The 25,683-nt window shown below is 47.2% G+C and overlaps 1 protein-coding gene across 1 annotated transcript in view; it reads right to left on the bottom strand.

The window, feature by feature from the left end:
* Nucleotides 1-2,466: 2,466 nt before the first annotated feature.
* POLR2C (RNA polymerase II subunit C) overlaps nt 2,467-25,683 on the bottom strand; it is a 51,181-nt gene continuing 27,964 nt past the window's right edge. Inside the window, exons 3-9 of the mRNA XM_029608936.1 lie at nt 21,422-21,490; nt 20,863-20,915; nt 20,588-20,716; nt 11,149-11,200; nt 6,640-6,808; nt 6,037-6,111; nt 2,467-3,192 (exon numbers count right to left, since the gene is read on the bottom strand). Of these exons, the coding sequence (XP_029464796.1) occupies nt 3,048-3,192; nt 6,037-6,111; nt 6,640-6,808; nt 11,149-11,200; nt 20,588-20,716; nt 20,863-20,915; nt 21,422-21,490 (692 nt within the window). The 3' untranslated portion in view covers nt 2,467-3,047. The remainder of the gene's footprint in view (nt 3,193-6,036; nt 6,112-6,639; nt 6,809-11,148; nt 11,201-20,587; nt 20,717-20,862; nt 20,916-21,421; nt 21,491-25,683) is intronic.

Here is a 25,683-nt window from a genome sequence, read left to right on the forward strand (position 1 = left end):
GGTGCGTTGGTATTACAGGAACGAAAATTAGCAGGCAAGAACCAATTTTCTTTTCCCTGTATGTACCCAGATCAGTCCAGACTCCTGGGATGTACCAAAGCTTCCTAGAGAGGGAGGGACCTGGAGAGTCCCGCTCGTAAGACACCTTCACCAAAAGACCTGGAATCAGAAAATCCCAAATCCAATCGGTAATGCCTTGCAAAAGTATGCAGTGACTTCCAAGTTGTTGCTCTGCAAATCTCCTGCGGAGAAACCAACTGAGCCTCCGCCCAAGAAGCAGCCTGAGCCCGTGTCAAGTGGGCCTGCAAACCGGCAGGAACTTGACAGCCCTTGAGAATGTACACCGACCCAATAGCCTCCTTAAGCCATCTGGCAATAGTTGCTTTGGAGGCATGGGAACCCTTCTTTGCACTGCTCTATAACACAAAAAGATGCTCAGACCTCCTGAATTCATTAGTAACCTTGAGATGGCAAAGCAAGGTTCTGCGGACATCCAACAGCTTAAGCTCCCGAGCATGCTGCGTAGAATCATCCAAGTCTGCAAACGCCGGAAGCTCGATAATCTGATTAACATGAAAAGCAGAGACCACCTTTGGGACAAAGGAGGGAACCGTACGCAATGTAATCCCTTGCGTGCCCCCTCCAAACATGGCGGAGCGCGCGAATCTAGCACCAAAATGGCCGCCGCTCCCGCCTCAAGGGACCTCAGGAGGTTGCAAAAAAAATGGCCCAACCGCACGCTTACACAAGCGCCGGAGTTTTGAAACCCTCGGGAGGAGGGAGGGCCCTTCCTCCCCCGAAACGTACCCCAACCGACTGAGACGCACTGGGGCCACTCCACACACGCAGCATGCCGAGCCGCGAACCATGCTGACAGAAGAAAAAACAGCTGAGACCAAAAATAAAATCTAAAAATAAAAACCTAAAATTCGGTGCAACCCACAGGGGGGGGGGGGGGGAGGGGGTATCGCCTCGGAGCCTTACCCTGCAGCAGACTTCCTCTTCACAAAAACCTTTTTTTTTTTTTTTACTTTCAAACAAGTTAAAAAAGACAACAGATGCAGGGAGATTCCCTCCTAAGCAGAAAGGAACTGTCCAGCACAAATCAGCTTTTTGAACAAGGAGGGAATCCCCTGAAAAAAAAAAAGGAGAAGGGCTGGAAACTGCATGGCAGGCCTCATTAGGGGAGGGATCTGGACCATCAGATGTACACCCCACGACACCAAATTGGACCTTAACTAGTCCACCTCAACCGAACAAGAAAGGGTTCCACAAGGAACCTGTCCCCTGGGAGGAAGGCGCGCCCCAATAAGAGAAAACATCTAAAAGTAAGGGTAAAGAAAATACTGCAGGTTTATGCACCAGCCATCTGCTGGAGATAGAGACATACTGAGCTACTGCAGGTGGCACCAGGGCTTTTCAAGCAGTGTCAGCGAGGCTTTTCTCTGTCTCCATCTGCTGGCAGGGATGAATAAACCCAGGAGTCTGGACTGATCCAGGTACGTACAGGGAATGGAAGTTATTCATTATGATAACTGTGTGAAGGTGCTTTTCCATAAAAATTTATAAAATGAAGAATTAAAAGGTTTGTTTTTTATGTTATGACTGAAAGTTATAAAAGTAGTTTCATTTTTTATTCTGCTTGCTTCTGAGGTATTTTCCTCCTCTTTTTAAGAAATTGAAGCATTTTGTATTGTTTGCTTGGTCCTTTACAGTTTTTGAAAATGAGGTTTTGTATTATTAGCTGTAACTACTGAATCACTCCTGCTACAAAAATAGTGCTGGTATTGGGCACTACCAGCTTAAATAAAACTTCCAAATAGACCTTGATGTTGCCTGTATATACATTACAGGCTATGAAACCCAAAAGAAAGTTCTCTTTGGCACAATGCAACTATTAAGAATGCTTTGTAAATTTGAGAAATTGAGATCATACTCAATGTATCCTGGTTTAGGAGCAAGGTTCATTCCTGTTATGGTAGACACTAAACAAATTCATCTAGAGAGATTACCCCGAGATAGATAGCAGGATGAGCATATCTGATGATCTCAAGTTTGCAACACACTGCAATAGGGCAGAAGCCAGAGACACAGATTGAGTAAGACTTGTGGCAGTACAGCAGGACAGTCACAAATGCACAAACTGGGTGGCCCAAGTGGTGCTTATCTATTGACATCTGCTGTGTTTCTATGCTGTGGTGTATTGCAATAAGAAAAAAAAGGTCAATATTTAACCTAGTTTTGAGTGAACATTAACTCCTTGTATTGTAAACCTGGTGCTTCTTGGCAGGGGGTACTGCTGAGACTGCTACAAAAGGGAGTGGCAATTAAGCCAGATAAAATTTGGCCAGCTGCAAGTAAAGGTCAATGCAACTCCAGCAATATCATGCAAAGATGTACTATATGGAGCATGCTGGAGATACCCCTTCTTCTCTTTTCCTCTCAGACACTGAACCAACACCAGCATTCACAGAAAAAATAACTTTATTGCATACATCTTAAAACAAATACACAAACTAATTAAACCGGGTACTAAAACTCTCTAGAAATCTAGAACAAAATTCCAATTTAGCAGTTTTATAAACATTTTAAGAATGCAAAAGTGAGGCCAAACTTCCTGCACACAGACTGATGTATTACGCTAAAGTCAGCAGGCTGGAGAAAAATCTGCAGCTAGCAGGGACTGCAGAGAATAAAAACAAATTCTTCTCTCTCAGAATAATTAGAAAGCATGAGCTGTTGGGAACGGGAATTATGTATACTCTTACTATGCTTTCCCCCACTCAAACACATCTGGCAATGTAATCAAAAGAGATTTACAAACAGGGTATGTCGCTCTTGCAGTACCATCATTGTCAGGAGAAGGGGGAACCTCCTTTCGGAGAATTTGGTAGCTAGTAATGGAGATTCTGTGGTGCAGGCAGCCAGACAGGTATTGTTTGCACTTCAGTGCCTTGGCAGAGGTGCCCTAATGTCTGTTTCCATCTTCTCACACTAAAGTTGATGACACTGTGATTTTTGGAAAAGCACTCTGGCAGGAGTGTGGTTTAGTTAATGGTGAGCACGTCACTCTGGATCTCGTGACTCAGTTGGGTCTGCAGGTCGCTAAGTTTTTTCTTCAGCCCAGATAATGCAGAAAGCACAATGGTTTCTGGGCGCAGAGAGCCACAGGACTCCACATTGTAGTAAAACCTGAGAAAGTAGAAATAAAACATCAGTTCAGTATCTACACTTCTCCTTTTGTAATAGTGAGAGGACCTGGGATAGACAGCACGATAGAACAGATCCATTAAATACTAACTACTGGTAAGTTCCAGCTCCACTCGCCAAATAGCTGGCTACAACTATTTGTCACACTATCCCAGTCTATCAGTGATGAACCAGTGGTCAGGGGTTTGTTCTTTTAAACCAGTGGTTCCCAACCTTTCCTGGGGACCCCCCCCCAGAAAGTTGGGTTTTCAGGATATCCACAATGAATATGCATGAGAGAACATGTGCGTGGCACTGCTTCCATAACATGCAAATTTTCTCTCATGCATATTCATTGTGGATAACCTGAAAACCCGACTGGCTGTGGGGTCCCCAGGACAGGGTTTGGAACCACTGGTTTAAACAGATTTCAATGACTAAATGAGGCACAGAACACAAATGGAACCTGTTGAGGTCCTGGAGAGTGATACTGGAGAAGGACTGATACTGTGAAAGGATATCTGCTATACCTTATCCCCCCATGCCTCTAATATCACTGCCCTGTCAACTACTAAAGTTCCCAGTTGTCTCTCCAATTGCTCAATCCATGTTACTGTATAGAATATCAACAATGACTCACGTGAAACCCGATTATAGCGGATTAAAGTACAGTGGCAGAATACAAATATGACAAAACAGAATGCCTGAAGTACTATGCAATTATAGAAAGGACGCTTATAATATTATTGACCAGTCATAATAGGCTTCATCTTGTAAGCAAGATTGCTGGATGGTAAGCCTTATTTTTAATCATCGGTCAAAGTCCCAAGTAATAAATCAAATTTTTTATATTTTCATTTGCTGTGTGTGTAGTTCATGCAATTCATATAATTCCAATAACTTAGCTTGTAAACATTGCTGAAGCCATGGGTTGTCAACACGCCCGACATGGGTCCATGTTTCGAACGCTCATTGTTCTTTATCAAGGGCTGAACTCCGGACTACAGGTTTTACACCTCTACCATCCGCTGGAGACAAGAGAAATACTGAGGGACTGCAGCTGGCACTCTAGATTAGTAGCAGTGTCAGCAAAACGTTTCTTCTCTGTCTCCATCTGCTGGCAGGGAGACAAAACCCATGCTTCTGGACTGATCTGGGGTATGAACAGGAATTCTCTCTCATCACTGTGCATCTACAAGGACATATGACAATTCTTCTTTGTCTTCAGTCTATGCCCCGCATTAGTGTCCCTCGATATGGATGAAGCAGAATTATTTGCTTTCATCAGTTGGCTGTTAGAGGATTCTCTATATCCCTAGCCTCTCTATAGGTGCTTGACTTTGAAGAGGAGCGATGCTTCTTTAATCTCAATGCAGCACCAGTATCTGGTGCAACTCAAAGGCTTCTTGGGAGCCAATGCTACAGATGCATCACATTTCTTTTAATAAAAATGCTTCTCCATATGCTTGTTTGTTACAAAGACCTCTAGGAGACATTTTCTCACACGTGCCTCGACCAGAGATATTGTGCCTAGCAGCTAGTCACAACATGCATAAATCAGTGGGGTCAGTGAGCGATTGCGCAGCTATGCAATGGGTGCACCTCTAGAAACTGCTGGCCTTCTCGTCTCTTTGGGAAATGACTGATAACAGGATTTAAGTGAAATCATAAGAATCAGTTTTGGAAAAATCAGGCAGACTGATGCAGCTGATGCACCAAAACTGATGCCAAAATGCATGACAAAATTAGGAAAAAAAAAATTTATATGTCAACAAAACACAACCTAAAGGGAAAATTTCTAAGAGAACCAAAAGGAGGCCACAGCAAAAACTATTTTTTTTCTCCTACTGAATGAAGTAGGTACATCAGATATGAAATCGTTGTGACTGCTGGCTCCATGGAAAGACAAACTGAGGGGGGACCTGTGTGACTGCTGTGACATCCTGCACCTGTTCAGCAGAGCATTCTAGCTTTAGTGTCACTACTCTGGGCCAGGCTCCGTCAGATGACATCACATATCTATGGAATATTCTGCTTGTTCTCAGATAAAACATATATTTGGACATCTCTGCTAAACAGGTGACAGCTCCAGACACAACCTCTCAGTATCTGGGTGGAATGTGAATGGATCTTAGCTTTGTTTATGAAATCCTGTACCTTATATGTAGGGACCTTCATTTTGGGGGTTTTACTTTTTCATTTTTTCCTGGGAATTTATTAGGGTTTATTTATATTAAGAAGAAAAACAGGAGAAAAGCAATGGAAAGATGCGACTCATTTTTCTGTGCAATTATAGAGGTTTACGTTGGTGGCAGAACCAGGACAATAAGACAATATGAAGCACATTCCTCTCTCTACTCCCAACCCTTGTCTTGCATGTCCCTTTCTCTCCCCATACTCTCGAGAATCTCCCTCTTGCCCCCACCCTCTTGCCACAGCGTTCATCCTTACTAGAGGGAGCTCCAGGAGGGCCAGCACTTTAGCTGGCGGCGGGTTGGGACTTTAAACACTGCAGGTGCTTTGGCCCACACTGGCTTCTAGTAGTTGCTGGAGGTCTTGAGACACTGCATTTGCAACTGCTCTTTAATCAGCTTAAAATTACGGTGAAAAATCGGTTTAGACTGATTTGTCATTTTTGGAAAAAGCCAGGAATTTGGGGGTAAAAATGGGTTTAAACTGAAAATGAAGGACCTTCCTTATATGCTGCTCCTGGACTGATGTCCCATGGCAACACTTTTCTGCTCCTGTGGTGCTTCTTCACAATGCACATGAATGTATCCATCACCTTTTGCTCGAGTATACCTTAGATGTATTTGGAAATTACAGGTGTGACAGACAGCCTCCTACCTCTCAGGTTTCCCATTGGGGTCATAGGGAGCCTGGGCCTCATCTTCATCAATCTCAGAGTACTCGCTTTTTGGCCTGGAATCAAACACCATAGAGTGAATATTTGTACTTTCCACGCCCTCAATTTCCTTCTCACTGAGCTATAGGCCCGAGTAGCATACAAAAATCCACGTGACAAACTTGGAACAAGACATTTGTTTACAAGAAGTTCAGACGGTTTTAAAGTCAAGCTGGGAAATGTGGTTCTGTTGGCAGTCTGGAATGGTAGAATTCATTTGGCCATGCAGTAACCTAACAAGTTTTCAGGGCTGCGGTTGGCAATTTAATTTCTTCCACAGCATCTCTGAAGTTTTATGGTCCAACCACTGATGAAAACTGATGGCCAACTCAGGCCATGCTGCTGGCTCCAGCAAGAAAACATAAAACGTTAGCCAGATAAGGATCTGTCCTCGGTCTCGGACACCCTTATCTCTTAACTATCCTGCTCAAATCAGATTACAAGTCTCCAATACATATCATTTTGCTTGTGTCAGCACATACCAATCCTCCCGTTCTCCTGCAAACCCACTAATTCCAGAGCTCTCGCCCAGCTGCAGGACATACCATTCCTCTGGTTTGGGATAGACCGTGTGCCTCAATGCATTGTCAGGATCATATTCAAAGGCCACCCCTGCAGTGGGGTTCCATTTGGCATGCTCTTTCCCAAATCCTTTCTTGGCATAGGCTCGCAACCTCAGTTCCTGGCCCTTCCGCAGCTTCACTAGGAGAATGTCTGAAAGAGAGATAGACGTTACTAGCCTGGACCAAGGAAAAGGAAGGTGTCTTTGAAAGGCAAGCCTGTTTCCCATGCTGTGTTCACTCCTTTTGGTGCTTCAGCATGGTGGAAAATCAGAAGCATCACCATCCCTAGCTGTTTTATAATGGTGATCTGGAAGAGCAGACGACCACCACTAAGGCAAGGGTTGAGGGCTGGCTTTAGAAATGTTGAAGTTCAAAGTCACAGAATCACAATCCACCTAATCCATCTTCCTGCCCCTAGGGAGGATCCACTAAACCTACATCACCACCACAAGCGTAGATGGACTTTGGATATAGAGCAGTTATGAAGGAAAGGCTTCTTTTATCTTGTACAAAGGGAATGTGGAGTAAAGAGCACACACGTGGCGCAAAAATCTAAAAGAAAAAAAATTAGTGGAGGAGTAGCCTAGTGGTTAGAGCAATGGGCTATGAACCAGGAGACCAGGGTTAGAGTCCCACTGTCGCTCCTTGTGACCTTGGGCAAGTCACTTTACCCTCCATTGCCTCAGGTACAAACTTAAGATTGTAATCCTTCTGGGGATAGGGAAATACCTACAGTACCTGAATGTAATCCGCTTTGAAGTACTATGAAAAGTGGAATATAAATAAATTGCCCCGGTTTTCGTTTACCTGTGGAAGAAATCTTAGGGACATTTTGATCTCGTCACAACTTAAATTAGCAACCTCGCCACAGGATCACCCAGTTTCACAAAAAGTTTATACACCAAGACCCCTGTGTGTCTAGTGGTGTTATTTATGTGATTATATAGCCATGTCCTTTGCTGTACGTGGGCAAAACAATGCACAAGCTCCAAATCAGAATTACTGAACATCGCTCTTGCCTCCGCTCTATTTGACTAGAAGCTCCTCTAGTGTTATATTGGCAGGCTTGTAATCCCGATATTATGGACACAATTCTTTGCGCTGGAATAATTGTGCCCTTCAGAGAGGGGCGGTGATTTTTCTTCCATCCTTATCCACAAAGAACAACGCTGGATTTTTTAATTGAATTCTTTATCTCCTTTTGGATTAAATGGGAAGCTAGAATGGGTCTCATTCTAAACTTCTAATACCCCTTTCCTTTATCTAGATTGACATTATCAGAGCCCATTTTTTTCCCCCCTCATTTGGTTCCTAAATTGACCACGTAACCTTATTGGCTTTCTGCTATCTCACTCCTTTATTAGCCGTCCGACATCTTCAATCAACCTGTCAGATTTTTAACTCCTCCGATTGGTTCTCCAACATCATGTGACCCCGGTTCACTGGCTCTCAGTTTTTGGTGCGCTTTTGTTCAGCTTTATTTTGTGAATCTAGTCAGTCGTACTGTGCACATACCCATGCCGAATGCCGCAGAAAACGCCGCTGTATTTCTACAAATCTTACAAAAAGATACCCCTTCGTTCCCACAGAACTTGTTTTTAAATTCCTCGCGGCCATAGCTTCTTTTCGCTTCACCTTCTTTGTTTTGGTTTTTCACAGTAGTCACAGAAACGCTGTAGCACCCGATTTACTTAACCAAACCCTTGAGGTATGCTCCATTTCCCTTTAAACCCTTATTTGGAAAATTTGCCACGCCATTAAATCAGCATTCTCGGTTCTTGTTTTTCTTTAGGAGCCAGGTACTGCATTAAGTCCATAAAATATTTCTTCCTGTCTTATTGGTATGTTGACCTTTTTACCTTAACTGGGTTATTTTGTATTTATATTAACTACGCTATTTGCCAACTGTTCTCACTTTGCTGTGTTTTATTTTAGATGCGATTTTCTTCTTTGCTCCTCCAGAGGCAGCACCCGTGCAAAACACGGCCGTGTTGAGGAACCTTACACGCTGTTATTCAGCGGAGGATCGTTTCTATTATTAATTGAAACAAATGGATAAGTGAGCAAAACTGAACAGTTTAAAGTACTGCCACGCATTTTTTCCTTTTATCTTGTGCCATAGCTTATTCTGGAATACACGTAAGTGTTTTGGGAATGTTACGGCAGTTTGCTTATTTATGCCATCATTTCTGATAGCCTTTGAAACACAGTATTTGCAATGAATAAGCATAAAATAGATTTGGATACACCAGGATTCGAAAGGTAGAGACGTCACTGAGGTTGGAAGGATTTTGTCCCGGTTTACAAACCCATCTCATGCATATTCATCGTGGATATCATGGAAATCAGACTGGCTAGGTGTGCCCCACGGTCTGGCTTGAGAGCCACTGTCCTAAACAAATGTTTGTCTATCCTGCTGTTAACCTCCAATGAGGAAGAAGTCACCCGTTCCAGTACTTGACCACCCTTCCAGCTGGCAAGTCTAACCTGAATCTTCCCTGCTACAATTTCAGGCCATTACTACTTTTATCCCCAGCCACAGAAAGACAGTTCACTTCTTTCGCCTCCCCTTGCACAATCTGTTGAGCAACTACTGTGTTTCAAATGCTATTTATAACTATTAGAAATCACAGCATAAATAAGAAAAAACTGCTATCAAATTCCCAAAGCACCTACATGTACTGTATGCCAGAATTAAGTTATAGCACAAGAAGATGAGCCTTTCCCTCATAACTGCTCTGCATCCAGAGTCCATCATCGCTTGGGATGATATATAGGTACACTAGGTCTTCTACCTGTAGCCTGTGGAACCAAGCTCAGCAGTCTTGACAGGCATTACCCAATATTTCACCATTTCTAGTGATAGGAAACCAAGGAGGGATGGACGCCTGTGCAAATGTGATTTTGTCTACGTTAAAATGCGTCCATATACTTTATTGCCAGTTTTATGATGCAGCCAACCCAAACCATTTTGTAGCTCCAGGGAAAGAGGCAAATTGTATACAAATAGTAAGACTGATATTATGTAGGAAATCTTTATTTTGGATATGACAGCTTCTTATGTATGTAACAGCTCTAAAATCAAGTTAAAGAACAAAATGTAATAAATAACCAAAAACATTTCTCATTTTAAACCAGTATGTCCACTTTGTATTTATGCTGTTTTTTAAAGAAACCGCTGGTTTTACTACTCTCTCTCAAATGCAAATTCATGGTTAACATGGGGGGGGGGGGGGGGGGGGGGAACTACGTAACACAAAATTCAAACATTGCTGAGAGGCATCTCTGCAGTGTTCACACCAAGAACAGGGCTCCTCCCCTGCATCTGTAGGGTTATGCATGATTTCTAGATCAATTATAAAGAAATACTTTGTTTCCATGTTTGCAACTGCTGACTGGGCTGAAATTCAAAAACCATAAAATCCACTACAATCCTTTGTGGGGCAGGAGGGGGGGGGGGGGGGTGTGCCCACAGCACGGTCATTTCAGGGCTGCAACCCTCCCCCAAAACGGCTGCAGGTTGGGAAATTGTGGTTTGTCGCTGCCACTATAATAGATTTTGGGAGATTTCTCAAGTGGGGCATTTCTCATTTTGCAGGCTGATATGCCTCAGTTTTTAGCTTCCTGTGTGTATTCTCCTCAGCTGCAAGCTGGCGCAGTGGGGACCAGCGCGTTTTGAAGGCACTGAAAGATGCGTCAATGCAGCAATCATTCAGAAGATTGCTCTTTATTAAATTCAAACATGCTGAAGGCAGGCGCAATAAAGCCAGCAGGAAAGGATGATATAAATCCTAACACAAGTTACATGTTCCCTTAAATACACTTTAATCACACAGATCTATCAAAGTGTCCGCATTCAGCACCGGGAGGGACAACAGGAGCGACCCAAATTACAAAATACCGTATTGTTCCAAATATAAGATGAGGTTTTGTTTCAAACAGACAAAAAAAACCCCAAAACAAACCAAAAAATCCATCTGGTCTTAGAATTATAGGCTAGGGGGCTTGAGGGAGGCAGCGGCAGCAGTCTGTGCAGTGCCAGGAAGAAGAGGCGATGACAGCAATCAGCAAGACAGAGGCCGTGGCAGCCTGGTCCGATTGGGGCTGGCAGAACCGCATTGGCCTGTGCAGGGCCAGGAAAAAAAGGGCAGCAGTACCAGACAAGCAGCGGAAACAAGGAGCCCAAGGGAGTTTTGGCTGGAGGGGGGGGGGAAAGGGAAGCAGAAAGTGGCTAAGAAGTGAGAAAGTACACATTTTTCTCATTTGTTCTCCTCAGAGGCAGGGGTTGTCATATTTGAAGCTATATTTTATTCTCCAGCTAATAAAGTATATAATAAATAAATAATAAGGTAAAACTCAGTTCTTGATAATTATAGTCATAAATTCCTACCACTATTAGTCACAACAGCTACCGGTAGAGATGAAGATAATTATAATATGCAACACATGGATACAGAGAAAATGGTTAGCAGGCAGAGCTTCCCTGCTTACCGTCCTGTTCAACGTAGTCGTTGGGGTCACTGTCTCTGCTTCGGGAAGTTACCTGTGAAGAAAGAGACAAATATGTTCACTGGGATGGCATCCAGGAAGCCAATATCATGTGTTAAACTGAAGGATAGGCTATCACCAAAATCAGTACAAGATGCAAAACACACAGCGGGGAGGGCAGCTGCTGGCTTCAAGGTAAAACAGCTCCTCCTTCCCTCAGCAAGCAGGACGACTGATAAGTATCCCACGGCTTCACCTCACACTTTGACTGAGAACAACAAAGACCTCTTTAGTTTCTTTAAGATTTTCCCTGCAAGGCTGTTAGAACGGCCTCAGTAGTTTTGCCCTCCCCCTCTGAGCATGGGGTCCAGCCTGCTACCACCACCACTGGCTGTTATGGCATTTTACTGCAGTACCTGAAGTCCCTAGGATTGAAAAGTAAGGTTATCAGCAGAGGGACTGATAATGTTGTCCCCTCCAACACCAGCAGCACTGGTGCAAGGATACGATCATTGCCCTCAAACTGCAGTCCCAGGCTGGGCTCATCTCTTCCGGTTTGTGTGCTGTACTCCGCCCCCACCCCCCTCAGCTATTCCAACCTTCAGGACTGGAGATGCAATTTTTAATTTTCTTATTCTTTTAAATTTTATATTCACCTGGCTGCCTCTTACTTTCCCTTTGGTTTTCTGGTCTCTGCAGTACGCTATGCCTCCTTCCTGTTTTCACTCGTTCACTATCCCAAGTTCATATCTCCTTCGAATATCCCTAATCCTGTCCTTGTAAACTGGGACAAAATCCTTCCAACCATACAGGTCGATACAGTAAGGTCAAGGTAGAAACAGTGAGGTAGTGTCAGGCGCACCCTTCCTCCCCGCACGCACAGTTCTCTTCACTAACTCCCCGATACTCTCCTCTAATCGCATGCAAATGCATGCCGCGGCTGTGAAGCGGTAGGGAAGGGTTATGCCCGCGTAACCCATTTTACTGTATAGGCGCTTAATACAGCGCCTATACAGTAACCTGGGTGCGCTGGTACCTGTCATTTCAAATGACATTTGAAATGACAGGCACCAGGAAGTGTAAAAATCAAAATTTTTAAATACCTGTCGGAGGGCCGCGTGGGTCCAGGCGGCCGGCGGGATCCGGGGGGCCGGTGGTCGCGTGTTAAATCTAGGCCGCGGGCGGGTGGGCGCCTGTTCCGGGCGGCGGGGGGGGGCGGGTGGACGCGCGTTAGTTTCAGACGGCCGCGTGGGTCCAGGCGGCCGGCGGCGGCGGGAGCCAGGTGGTCGCGTGTTAAATCTAGGCCGCGGGCGGGTGGGCGCCTGTTCCAGGCGGCGGCGGGGGGACACGCGTTAGTTCGAGACGGCCGGCGGGCGGCAGGTGGTCGCGTGTTAAATCTAGGCCGGGTCCGCACAGGCGCGCATTCATTCAGTGCCGGTGGGGGCTGCCGGAGACAGCCCCCACCGGCAGTGAATGAATGCGCGCCTGTGCGACCCCTGCAATTCGGCGCTCATGGCGTGACGTCACGGCATGTGACTGCCTTGAGCGCCGAATCGCAGGGGTCGCACAGGCGCGCATTCATTCATCCAGGCGGAGGAGCCGGTGGCGAAAGCAGCCGGCTCCTCCGCCTGGATGAATGAATTCATTCACTGCCGGTGGGGGCTGCCTCGGCAGCCCCCACCGGCAGTGAATGAATGAATGCGCGCCTGTGCGACCCCTGCGATTCGGCGCTGAAGGCAGTCACATGCCGTGACGTCACGCCTTGAGCGCCGAATCACAGGGGTCGCACAGGCGCGCATTCATTCATCCAGGCGGAGGAGCCGGTGGCGAAAGCAGCCGGCTCCTCCGCCGGCAGTGAATGAATGAATGCGCGCCTGTGCGACCCCTGCGATTCGGCGCTGAAGGCAGTCACATGCTGTGACGTCACGCCTTGAGCGCCGAATCGCAGGGGTCGCACAGGCGCGCATTCATTCACTGCCGGTGGGGGCTGCCTCTGGCAGCCCCCACCGGCAGTGAATGAATGCGCGCCTGTGCGGACCCGGCCTAGATTTAACACGCGACCACCCGCCGCCCGCCGGCCGTCTCGAACTAACGCGTGTCCCCCCGCCGCCGCTCCCGCTGCCGCCTGGAACAGGCGCCCACCCGCCTGCGGCCTAGATTTAACACGCGACCACCCGGCTCCCGCCGCCGCCGGCCGCCTGGACCCACACGGCCCTCCGACAGGTATTTAAAAATTTTTATTTTTTCTTCTGACAGGTTTTGTGTGTCCCACATCATTACATTTTCTCGATCATCTCTGTATCGCTTTTTTTTTAAATTGTGTTTTATTGTTTTTGAGTATCTTAAGCGGTGTCGATGGATTTGTTACTAGACTCACAGTCCTAACTCCTACTAGGGGGAGGCGGTAAACTAACACGTTACGGCCGCGGCAAAACAGTGCGTTACTAATGAGAGAACCTGAGTGCCCGTTACGGTATCGGAGGGGAATAGCTAATTCCTTCATTATACAGCTAATTCGTTCATTTACATGCCGGGTGCGGGAAGGGTTACGCGTCTGTTTTAAGAAGCGCTACGGACGCGCAAAACTGGAGACTGTATCGCTGGTTTGCCTTACGCGTCCGAATTGTGCACAGCGAGCTCGTTACAGACGAGAAATCTTCAACTGAACTTTACTGTATCGAGCTGTCAGTGAGGTCTCTACCTTTCAAATCCTGTTACTATGACTCTTTCCATGCCACATTCTCTAAACCCTAAATGTGTTCCTTGACCTTTTCCTTTCCTCAAACCTGCCCCTCCCATCTCTCTCACACTTCTTGCTCCTTGGGTTAGCCTTCCATCATAGTAGATGATGGCAGAAAATATCCAATCAACCCATCCAGTTTACCCAGATACCCTATCCACACTGCCAAGGCTATATCCCAGCTACTAGCCATAAAGCACCCTTACCCAAGACAGCTTTTGTTCTCGTCCTCCTTTGTATGCTACCATTTTAGGGCTGATTTACTAAGGCTTTTCTCATTCTCTAAAGGGAAAACTTTTTGGGAAGCCATTAGACAGTTAAGCAGACAAGATCCCTCCTCCTCACTGCACCCCCCCCCCCCCCCCAAATTTTAGTTCTCACCCAGCACCCTTCTCTTCCCAAATGTAACCACAAAACTTTGTAATCTAAATAGTTACAAATTCTAGTGTAACTGTTGCCCGAACAGCTTGCCTTTCCAGATGGTTCTCTGCCACACTGAAATAGCTGGGGGAGTTGTCACTTTTCAGTACTTTCACTGTCTCTTTGCTGTTTTTGCAATTAAGGCCCCTCTGTGCTTATCTCCTGCCTTCTTTATTAACATTACAGTTTTAGGCTTCACCACTTGTTCCAGAAGGGCATTCCATGCATCCACTACCATTTCAGTGCAAAACATTTCCCGATATTGCTCCTGAGGTCTATCTCCCCTTGGAGTTTATCATGAACGCTTCTTCTAGAACATTCTTTCCAATGAATAAAATGCTTGCTTCTTGTGCATTATTAATACGTTCCAGCTATTTGAATCTCTCTATCATATCTCTCCTCTAGGAGATATATATATATATATATATCTTATTTCATAGCACATTTGGTGAATATCCCACACCATTTTGGTAGCTCTTCTCTGGACCACCTCCACTCTGTTTATATCCTTCAGGAAGAAAGGTCTCTAAAACTGAACACACCAGGCAAGACCTCACCAATGACGGATACAATAGCATAATGGAGAAATTACTTACCTGATAATTTCGTTTTCCTTAGTGTAGACAGATGGACTCAGGACCAGTGGGTTATGTGCTCTTCTGCTAGCAGATGGGAGACGGAGTCAGATTTCAAAGCTGACGTCACCCTAGATATACCCCTGCAGTGACCTCAGCTCCTCAGTATCCTCCTCGAAAAGCCATTGTGGATATATATCTTTGCATAAACAACTTGATTAAACTTATTCAACTGGTTTCAAAAACTGGAGTCTGCCAGTGCACTCAACTAAGTTAACGCCGACACCAGACTAACTGCGGGTGTCTTGAACTAGGGGTAGGCAACGGCTTACCCGTAATTTGTTTAGTCTCAAGGTTCGCTTTCCGGGATTCTCCTTCTCTGGGGCAGCCGTGGGTGGGATGCTGAGTCCATCTGTCTACACTAAGGAAAACGAAATTATCAGGTACGTAATTTCTCCATTTCCTAGCGTGTAGGCAGATGGACTCAGGACCAATGGGATGTACAAAAGCTACTTCTGACTGGGGCGGGAGGCTGCCCACAGTCCAGTTAGCATCACCCTTGCAAAGACTGCGTCCTCTCGGTCCCAAACTTTCAGGTGATAGAACCTGTAAAAGGTGTGCAAGGAAGACCATGTCACCGCTCAGCAGATGTCGACGGGAGATAGCAGCTTAGCATCCGCCCAGGATACTGCCTGAGCCGTAGATGAATGAGCTTTAACCTAAAAGGGTAATGGCTTTCCTGCCTCTACATAAGCTCCTGTGACCACCTCCTTGATCCAGCGAGCTATGATAGCCTGCAAAGCTGGTTTGCCTTGCCTCCTTCCACCATGAAAAACAAGCGGTCCGTCTTGCAAACTGCTTCTGAGAGTTATAGATACTGCACCGAAAGCCTACTGACGTTTAAATGCAGAGAAGGCGGTAGTCTTCCATGTCTTGCGCCTATCCGGGGCGGTAACGAAATGGACCGATTCAAGTAAAACTCCGAGACTTCCTTGGGCAAGAAGGATGGTACAGTGTACGAAGTTTTAACGCTCCTGGAGTCATCCCGAGGAAAGGTTCCCAACACGACAATGCCTGTAATTCAGCGATGCAACAAACTGAGCAAATCGCCACCAAGAAAACCAATTTCAGCATTAACAGGTGCAAGGATAGTCTACATAGTGGCCGAAAGGAAGGCCCTACTAAAAAGTCCAATACTAGATTAAGAATCCACAAAAGGACCAGCCACTGTAGGGGTGGCTGGAGGTGTTTTCCCCCTTTTAGTAAATGGGTCATGTCCGGATGTGCCGAGAGGCAGGTTCCGTTTACCTTGCCTCTGAAACAGGAGATAGCCGTTACCTGGACCATCAAGGAGTTAAGGGACAACCCTTTATTCAGGCCATCCTGTAAAAATTCCAGAACCAGCGGGATTTTGGCTGAGGGGCAACCCCGTGTTCCTCGCACCAGGCCTCAAATATTCGCTAAGGACGTCGAGAACTTCCGTGCGTGGAGCAAGGTGGAAATTACTGCTGCCAAATATCCACGCCTCATCAGGCGAGCCCTCTCAAGGGCCAGACCGTAAGACAAAACAGAGTCTGATCCTCCTGAAGGACCAGATCTTGTTGGAGCAGGTCCCTGTGCGGAGGAAGGCACAGAGGATTCCTCCCATCAGAAGCCTCCACATGTCTGCATCCCACGGGGGTCTGGGCCAATCCAGAGCTACTAGAAGGACTAATCCTCTGTGGTGCTCGATCTTGCGAAAGACCTTGCCCAGCAGGGTCCACAGTGGGAAGGCGTACAGGAAGTCTTCCTCTAGCCAGGACTGAACAAAGGCGTCGCTTCCCAGGGAATGTTGATCTCTTCTGCGACTGAAGAAACATAGAAATGATGGCAGAAGACCAAATGACCCATCCAGTCTGCCCAGCAAGCTTTCACACATTTTTTTTTTCTCATACTTATCTGTTACTCTTGGCCCTTATTAGAAAGTTTTTGGTTCTAGTTACCTTCCATCCCCGCCACTGATGTAGAGAGCAGTGCTGGAGCTGCATCTAAGTGAAGTATCTAGCATAAGCCTGGATTTATCAAAATGCACTAAATATCGCCTGCGATAGAAAAAGGGGCATGTTTTATGGATTATCAGTTCCTGACAGTGAGTTCCCCACATCCGGAGGCTTGCGGCCATCGTGAGGGCTAGCCAGTTCAGTGGGGACAGGCTTACACGCTTGCTCAGGTGAACTTCCTGTAGCCACCACTGGAGCTGAGAACACACTTCCAACGGTAGGTGGAGGCCAATTGAATAGTCTTGGAACAACGCGTTCCAACATGACAGCAGGGAGCATTGGAGTGGACGCATGTGTGCCTTCGCCCACGGTACTACCTCCAGGGTTGAAGATAGCTCCCAGGGTGTGGAGCTATCTTCAGGTCCTCAGCCATTAGACTGAGGACCTGAAGATAGCTCCAAACCCAGGGGCGCATTTTGTTCGTCAGTCAACGTACTTGGCACATCAGCTTCCTTATTCTCGAGGGTGGGTGTTGCGTCCGGTCTCAGGTGGCTTAGACCCTTGTGCCTCACCTTTTTCCTTTGCTCTCCCCGCTAGCCTTGGGAAGATGGCTACCGCCGCGTCTGCAAGCCGCTCTCTCCGGCGTCCTCCGAACGGCTATGGCGTTGCCTCCCGCCATGTTTCTCCCAAGGGCTCCTACGATGTGTGCGCTACCCACGTCTTTATTCCAGCTATGGCGCGAACCTCGGGCGCATCCCCCTCATATGACGCCACGCCTTCTGGATATTTAGCCTGCCCTTACTTGCTAACTAACCGAGTTAGCAAGGACTGGATTTTGGATTAGACTCATCCGGTCTAAGCTACTCTGCTGCTGGAAGCTCTACCTTGCCCTTCGGGGTATTCTCTAAGCTGGATACCCGCTCCTCGGGGGTCCTCTGCTTTCCTTTCAGGTGCCTTACTAGGATCAGGTACTTGCTCCTTGAGGGCCTGCTCTCCCTGCCTCGATGCCTGATACCATCTACTTCAGCCTGGTGGAATCGCCAACCTTACAGCTACCATCTACTGAGTAATCTATTTCTCAGTCTATCTCATCTAAAGCATTGCCGCACTGGGAAACCTACACTGGAGTCTCCCTATACCAACTTGGTGAGACGGGTTCTCTCCACAGAGGGTCCCTGGACTGCTTCCTCCAGATCAACTCACTACTGGCACCTCTGGTGGTATACTACAAGCTGTATAAAAAGTGTTTGTGCGTCCCGAGTCTAGCCCAGTACTGTGGCTCCCCACAGGGCTCCTCCCCGTGGGCGTGGTCAGCTGCCACAGTATCCGAGAATCCACCCAAACACCGCTCAACCATAACAGTGGGCGGAAGACCTTGTCCTGTTTTGTGTCGAACTAGATTTCCAGATACTCTAGGGAGTAGGAGGGCTTGAGACTGCTTTTATCCATGTTCACGACCCAACCAAGCTCCTGAAAATGGAACATCATCCTGCTGTTCACCCGGAGACTCTTTTCCAACAACTTTGCCGGGTTCAACCAATAGTCTAAGTAAGTAAGAGTGCACCAGGATCCCTTCTTTCCTCGATGCTGCCGCCACGACCACCATAAATTTTGGAAAATGTTCTGGCGGCGGTGCCAGGCCAAAGAGCAACGCCGAGAACTGATAATGACGGTCCAGCACCGCAGAGCGTAGGAAATACTGATGGTCTTGTCAGATTGGAATATGAAGTTAGGCCTCCGAGAGGTCCAGGGAGATTAAGAACTCTCCTGGTTGCACGTCCATTATGACGGAGTGTAGAGTTTCCATGCAGAAATGAATTACTTGTAGATGATGGTTGATGCTCTTGAGTCCAGGATAGGGCAAAAGGAACCTGTATTTTACTGGGACATAGGTACAGGAATTATAGCCCTCAACTTGAGAAGCCTTATTAAGGTAGACTCCACTGCCAGCTTCTTGTGCTGAGAGTGGCACGGAGACATCCTGAGGAGTGCTGTGAAACTCCAGCGCATATCCTTCTCGTATGATATCCAGTACCCATTTGTTCAACGTGATCTCGATCCACCACTGATAGAAGAGGGATAGTCGACCCCCTATCTCTTCGTCCTGAGGATGGGTTGGCAAAACTTCATTGGGAAGTTTGGGCCGAACCTGCCCCTCTCTTTGATTGTCGACTCTGAAAGGACAGAGACCTTCCCAAGGACCTCTAAATCATTGAGTTCCTATAGGGCCGAAAGCGCTGGGATCCCCTGGCCCAACCCTTCATGGGCAAGGGGCGCTGCAACCTCTTTCTCTTACCGTCCGGTAGCAGAGGCACTAGAGATTCACCCCACTTACTGGCCAGCTTTTCCAATTCGCTCCCGAATAGGAGGGATCCCTTAAAAGGGCATCTTTGTGAGGTTTGTCTTAGAGTTAGCATCCGCTAACCAATTTCGCAGCCATAGTTGTCTTCTGGCTGCCACCACTGAGGTCACTCCTCTGGTCGAGGTATGGACTAGGTCAGAGCCCACATCTGCTAAAAAAGCAGTGGTGGGCTCCATAGCCTCTCTGGAATGTGCCCCTGAATTATCTGCCTCTCAAGAGAGAAGCAGGCATAAATGAGCCACCAGGGCACAACAAGAAGCAATCTGTAGTGTCATTGCTGATCCATCAAAGGCTTGTTTAAGAATGGACTCCAGCTGCCTATCATGCTCATTTTTAAGGCCACTCCTCCCTCCACTAGGATAGTTCTTTGCTTCAAAATGGCACAGACCAGGGCAACCACTTTGGGGAAACACAAGCATCCTTTGGCTACCGGATCCAGTGGGTACATTGCTTCCAAAGCTCGACCACCTTTAAAACTTGCTTCCGGAGCGTTCAACTCTCCCTGGACCTCCTCACAGTGCTGACATAGGTAAGAATCATGGTCAGACTGAGTAGCCCTAATATGGCAAGCAGCAAAAAAAAGAGAGAGTGTCGCCTATGCTTCTTTGCTGCAGGAGCCATTATAAACGGTAACTGTGCGCTCAGCCGGCTACCACTTGAAATAGAGTGCGCACAGATCCTGTACCAATATGCGTAAGCTGAAGTGCATGTATGTGCGAACGTATGTGCGATATTACGCGCACAGCCGGCATGCACCGCATGTACCAACACTCTATGGAGGTGCACAAAACCGCGCGCAAGATAGTGCTGTTGCAGCCTACCACGCAGTGTGCCCACTAAGTCTGAAGTGGGGCCTGGCCCATCGGGGGACCGCTCAACCCGCTCGGAAGCTCCCTTCCCTTACTCCAACGGGATCAGGAACATCATCGGTACGGTGCGCTGAGCAAGGAGACCGGAGGAAAGACTTACTGAAGCCATTCCATGTCTCTAAATCGGGAGGAATCCTCTTCTCTCTTTACATACCTGGGCTCAGCGCTTACCCAAAGTGAGGGAAAACAACTGCTGCTACTTTCCTCTCACACCAATAAGTATTAAAGCCACAAGCATACAAAGCTGCTCCATAGGTTTAAAAAGCACTCACTTAGGGAAATATGGACAAATAAGGCTACCCACAAGAGATCAATGATCAGCTAGAGAGGGAGAGAGTGGGAGATCCTGACCATGTCTGGCAGTTGAAATCTCAAAAGACTGACAGTTTAGTTGATCTCTAGTCTGCAGAAAGAAGAGGCAAATCTTAAGGTCTAGACCATGGGAACAATATAAAACCTTGGCATTGTTGGAGATGAGAACGAGTGGGACTACTCACCGGTATAACCCTGGGGTTGTTGGAGATGAGGTCTCGTGAGGTCACATGGCGAGTCTGGTCTTCATTACACCGCACATCAAGTGTAAACTCCACAGAGCACTCAGCACAAAACTCATCACACGTGCAGTCCTAAAATGGAGCAGCAAAAAGTCATATTGAGGCTCTCCAAATTGAGAAACCACAGGAAAATGCCAGTTTCATAGTGTACAACTGCGGATGGAGGCCCAAGAAAGGCTCAGATTTCTCCATATTACAGAAGAAATGCGGCAACTTACCCTGGAGTACTGCATCTTGTCTACAATGTCATCACTAGTGAGAGGAATCAGTCCTAGTAAGAGAAAAGTATCAATTACAGAGAGAAAGACAACTCCAAATTCTCAGCATAGCACTGAACTTGGCTGAACTCCAGCCTGACAGCATAATAAAAGCTGCCAATTTTGTATCACAGAGAGCTACAACAAAGGGCATGCAACCAGGCACAGAGAATGAAGGTTGTGCTGCTGACTAATCTTAGTGCAATATTGAATAACGTTGCTCATGGGGGGTGGTTATTTTGTATAAAACACATCATTACACTGGACCTTGCTATGTAGTTGGTGAATGGATGGGACTAATTTAACTCTCATTGTTTACCTGCCCAATGATCAAGCAGCATTATGATCCCAGTGAAACCAAGATACAGGAATTTATTTCTAATCCAAGCCCCTGAATTGGGGCGGCAGGCAAAAATGTTGCCCCTGATCCAACCACCAGAAGGAAGTGTAGAAGATCAATCGGCTGTGGTTCCGGAATCTACTCTTCAGGTGATCTTATACAGGCCCAGCTGCGACTTACCCACTCTGTGCGCAATGAACTCATCATGGAGCACTGATGAATTGGCATCGATCTGAACCCAGTCTATGGCTGCAAAGGAACAGGAAAAGAGGAAAATTAACGACAGACAGATGGACATTAGCTATTCCAGAAATATACATTTCTATAGGCCTTTGACACAATGAACAATTCATCAGAAGGAAAATTAACCAGATTTTGAGCAGCCGCATTTCAATACTATGGTTGCAACAAGAAAGGTGAATAAATTATTGACTGCTCTGTAAACAGTTCATGAATTATGGAACATGAGTGATAGCAAACAGACATTGGAAAAAAAAATACAGACAAGGGGCAGCAAATAAACTAACAAGTAAGGTAGTCTGGTAAAAGAAAAAATATCCTTTTAGGACATTAAGAAATATATATTAAAGTGGCTTGCAAAAGTATTCAAACCCCCAAAAAGTCAGATTCATCTGGATTACAAATAACACTTATACAAATGGTTCCAGATAGTATTTTATTGCAAACCAGCACGCTCTTAAAATAAATTTTCAAAATCACAATTCATTATTTCTTTGTATTTTTTTGTAAAATGAAATAAACTGAAAAATGCAGCTTGCAAAGTATTCAATCCCTGTGCTGTGGAAGCTCCAAGTTTACACAGATGAAAGATATTTCCCTAACAGGCGGCTTACATTTAGCCTCTACCTGTGAATCATTTAAAAAGTCAGCTTTTCTGGATAAAAGACCCTGTAATCCTGCCCTCGGATCAGGTGCATCAGCTGAAACAACAATTTCCTTTCAAATGGGCGGGGACTAAGCTCAAATATTTGGGAATTATTATAGGTCCCCAATTATCTGACCTTTTTAAATTGAATTACATACCCCTAGTAGCGAAAGTGTTTAGGGATTTGGATCAATGGGATAATCTCCCTGTCACATGGACTGGAAAGATAGCGATTTTAAAGATGTCTGTTTTGCCCAAATTTAACTATCTGTTCCAAACCTTGCCGATCCCAATTCCCACAGCTTTACTGAAAAAATGGCAGAAAAGATTCTTCGCTTTTCTCTGGAAGCGGAGACCTCCCCGAATTGCGCAAGCCACGTTATATCGTCACAAATTGAGAGGGGGGATGGGAGTACCGAAATTACAGTGGTATTACGCTGCGGCACAAATTAGTTTCATTTTCTCCTGGTACAGGAAAACTGAACACCCACGATGGGTAGACATCGAGCAAGCTATTTTGGGCTCTACTCCTCTGCAAGCTCTTGTGTGGCAGCCCAGGGCGACATTGCGCATCCAGGGTTCCTTCACTATCTCCTTAAGTACTACCCTTCAGGTTTGGGATAAATGGAAGCACCTTATTATAGGGCCTAGACGATATTTTTCTCATACCCATTTATATTCCCACCTCAGCTTTACCCCAGGTTGGGACTCTCCCTACTCTCAGATATGGAAGTCGCTTGGTATTCACACAATGGGTCAGATATGTAGCCCCGACGCTATGCTTTCTTTTACACAACTTCAAGAAACTTTTTCACTCCCATCCTTCACCTATTATTATTACCTCCAACTGCGCCATTTCATTATACAGCAATGTATTCAAGCGGACCTTGGGAAGGGGAAAACGCAGTTTGAAGGGTGGTGTGATATGGCAGACTGCATTAAAGGCGGCTTATCTAACATATACTCTATACTCCAGGGGTCCTTAGTAGGGAGACCTTCATACACTAATAAATGGGAAGCCGAGACTGGACTCACTCTTGAGGATGAGGACTGGGATCAGATATTTTCCAACACCAAACGCAGTTCTCTTTCCACTTCTCTATCTGAGAACGGTTATAAAGTATTGTTTCGCTGGCATCTTACACCGTATCGGATGCACAAAGCGGGATTACGGGAGGATGACAACTGTTGGAAGGGTTGTGGTCAGACGGGAACATTTCTGCATCTATGGTGGGAGTGTGTGTATGTACAGAAGTTGTGGAAGGATGTTATGGACTTAATCCTCTGCATCATTCATAAAGAGGTGATTTTGTCTCCTATCCAAGGGTTGCTTAATGTACCGGTTGAAGGTTCTCAGGCTGAGAGTTTGCTGATTAAAGGAAAATTAGTTCTTACCTGATAATTTTCGTTCCTGTAGTACCACGGATCAGTCCAGACACCTGGGTTGTGACTCCGCACCAGCAGATGGAGACAGAGCAAAACTTGACGGGCTCCCTACATATAGTAAGGTGCCACCCACAGCCCCTCAGTCGAACGTACTGTCAAAGCAAAACAAGTGCCAGACTAACTAACTATAAACTGCAACATTTAAGCCAATTCAGAAACCACCCCTGGCTGAAAACAGAAAACCATCAGAACCAGAGGCAAGCGGCCTTATGCCAAAAACTCGAAATAATGCAGCCCGAAAATCAAAAAATGAGCGGACTCTCTCACTCTTCATCGTAAGCAGAACACACAGGCGGCAGCCTGGACTGATCCGTGGTACTACAGGAACGAAAATTATCAGGTAAGAACTAATTTTCCTTTCCCTGTACGTACCCGGATCAGTCCAGACACCTGGGATGTACCAGAGCAAATTACCGAGGGTGGGAAGCAGAGAGTCCCGCTCGGATGTTCTCAGCAGGTCGTGCATAGCGTCCGCGCTGTAAGCTATCACCGCTTCCAAGTGATCCGCTTGCGAGGCCTCCCCGACGGAGAGGCCAGCATTCGCCTGCAAAGTTTGGGCCCAGCGGAGCCCTGCCCGCAACGCAAAATTACTACAAATGGCCGCCCTGACTCCCAGGGCGGAGACCTCAAAAACCTTCTTGAGTTGCACCTCCAGCTTCCGATCCTGGATATCCCGGAGCGCGGTAGCTCCGGTGACAGGAATGGTAGACCTCTTCGTCACTGCCGACACCGCGGCGTCCACTCGCGGGAGACGCAGCAATTCCAATACATCCTCCGGCAGAGGATATAACTTGTCCATCGCCTTACTCACCTTCAGGCCTAACTCCGGGGTGTCCCATTCCCGGAACAGAATATCGGATGCCGAAAAATGGAACGGGAAAGCCACCGCGGGCCCAGCGAGGCCTAAGAGGACCGGGTCCATATTCGCCCCTTGACGGGTCTCTACCGGCGGGGCCTCCACCCCGAGTTCATCGAGGATCGCTGGGATAAGGGGAATCAGCTCATCGCGTTTGAAGAGCCACACGACCTTGGGGTCATCCCCATCCGCCGCGAGCGCCCCTTTTTCTGTTCCCGGCTTGACTGGATCTTGATCATCGAGCCCCTCGGGCTCTCCTGCGGTCTCCGAGACCGCCCCCTCCTCCGAGGAGGAGGTAGAATCTGTATCGTAGTTCCGCGAGTCCCCTCGCGATGGCCTCTTCTCCCTGGGCGGACCCGGCACTTTCGCATGTCGGGTCGACCTCTTCTGGGGTTGGGAGCGACCCTCCCTGCCCCCTGGGGCCTTCTGTGGCCTGTGTTTGGATCGCTTGTATTTCGCTAATTTTTTTAAAAGCAAGGCAAAATCTTCTGAGAAAGACCCCTCAGAATCGGAGGAGTCCTCCCTCGAAACCAAACTCCCCGCTTCCTGGGCCCCTGGGACATCCCCCTCCAAACCCCGATGCTGAGGAGACAGGGGGGGGTGGCTGGTCGCCATTTCCCAGGGCTTTCCTTGTTGCCTCCCTGACTGAATTCAAAACGGCCGCCGTTCCCGCGCTAAGCGGGAACGGATTGGCCCTGTCAGCTCCTGCAGACACAGCGCGTGGCGGCGATCGGGACCCCCGAGAACGGCCCCCTCGACCGCCCTCCGAAGGACCTTCGCCCCCCAACACGCAGTTCGCACAAACACCGGCTCGGGAGACCCGCGCGCGCCGATCCACACACGCGGCAAGCAGTCCCCCTGGGCATCCCGGACCAAAGGCACCACTAAAGTAAGCGAAAAAATAAAATTCGCCGTTCCTAACCTCCCCCCGCGCAGCCCCGACGAGGAGAGCAGGAGAGAGAGAGAGAGCCGGCGCGTCAGAAAAAATAAAGCCGAAACCTTTTTTTTTTTTTTTGCAATACTTAGCCGCTGGCCGGGGTACTGAAGACTGTCTGCTCCTGCGGGGGCGAGTGAACCGGGCTCCCCGGTGTCACCCCCGACGCTGCTGCCAGGCACGGCCGGGTCCTCGACCCTCAGCAGCGGCCTCAACCAGGGGAAATGATCCTCTCAGGACCTTCCAACCCCCTGGGAGGCTCCACCGACAGGAGACTTCCTTGAATCTAAAATTTCTCATTCTTCTTCTTCTTTTTTTTT

Source organism: Rhinatrema bivittatum, chromosome 7, assembly GCF_901001135.1.
Source record: "Rhinatrema bivittatum chromosome 7, aRhiBiv1.1, whole genome shotgun sequence".
Classification (NCBI taxonomy): domain Eukaryota; kingdom Metazoa; phylum Chordata; class Amphibia; order Gymnophiona; family Rhinatrematidae; genus Rhinatrema; species Rhinatrema bivittatum.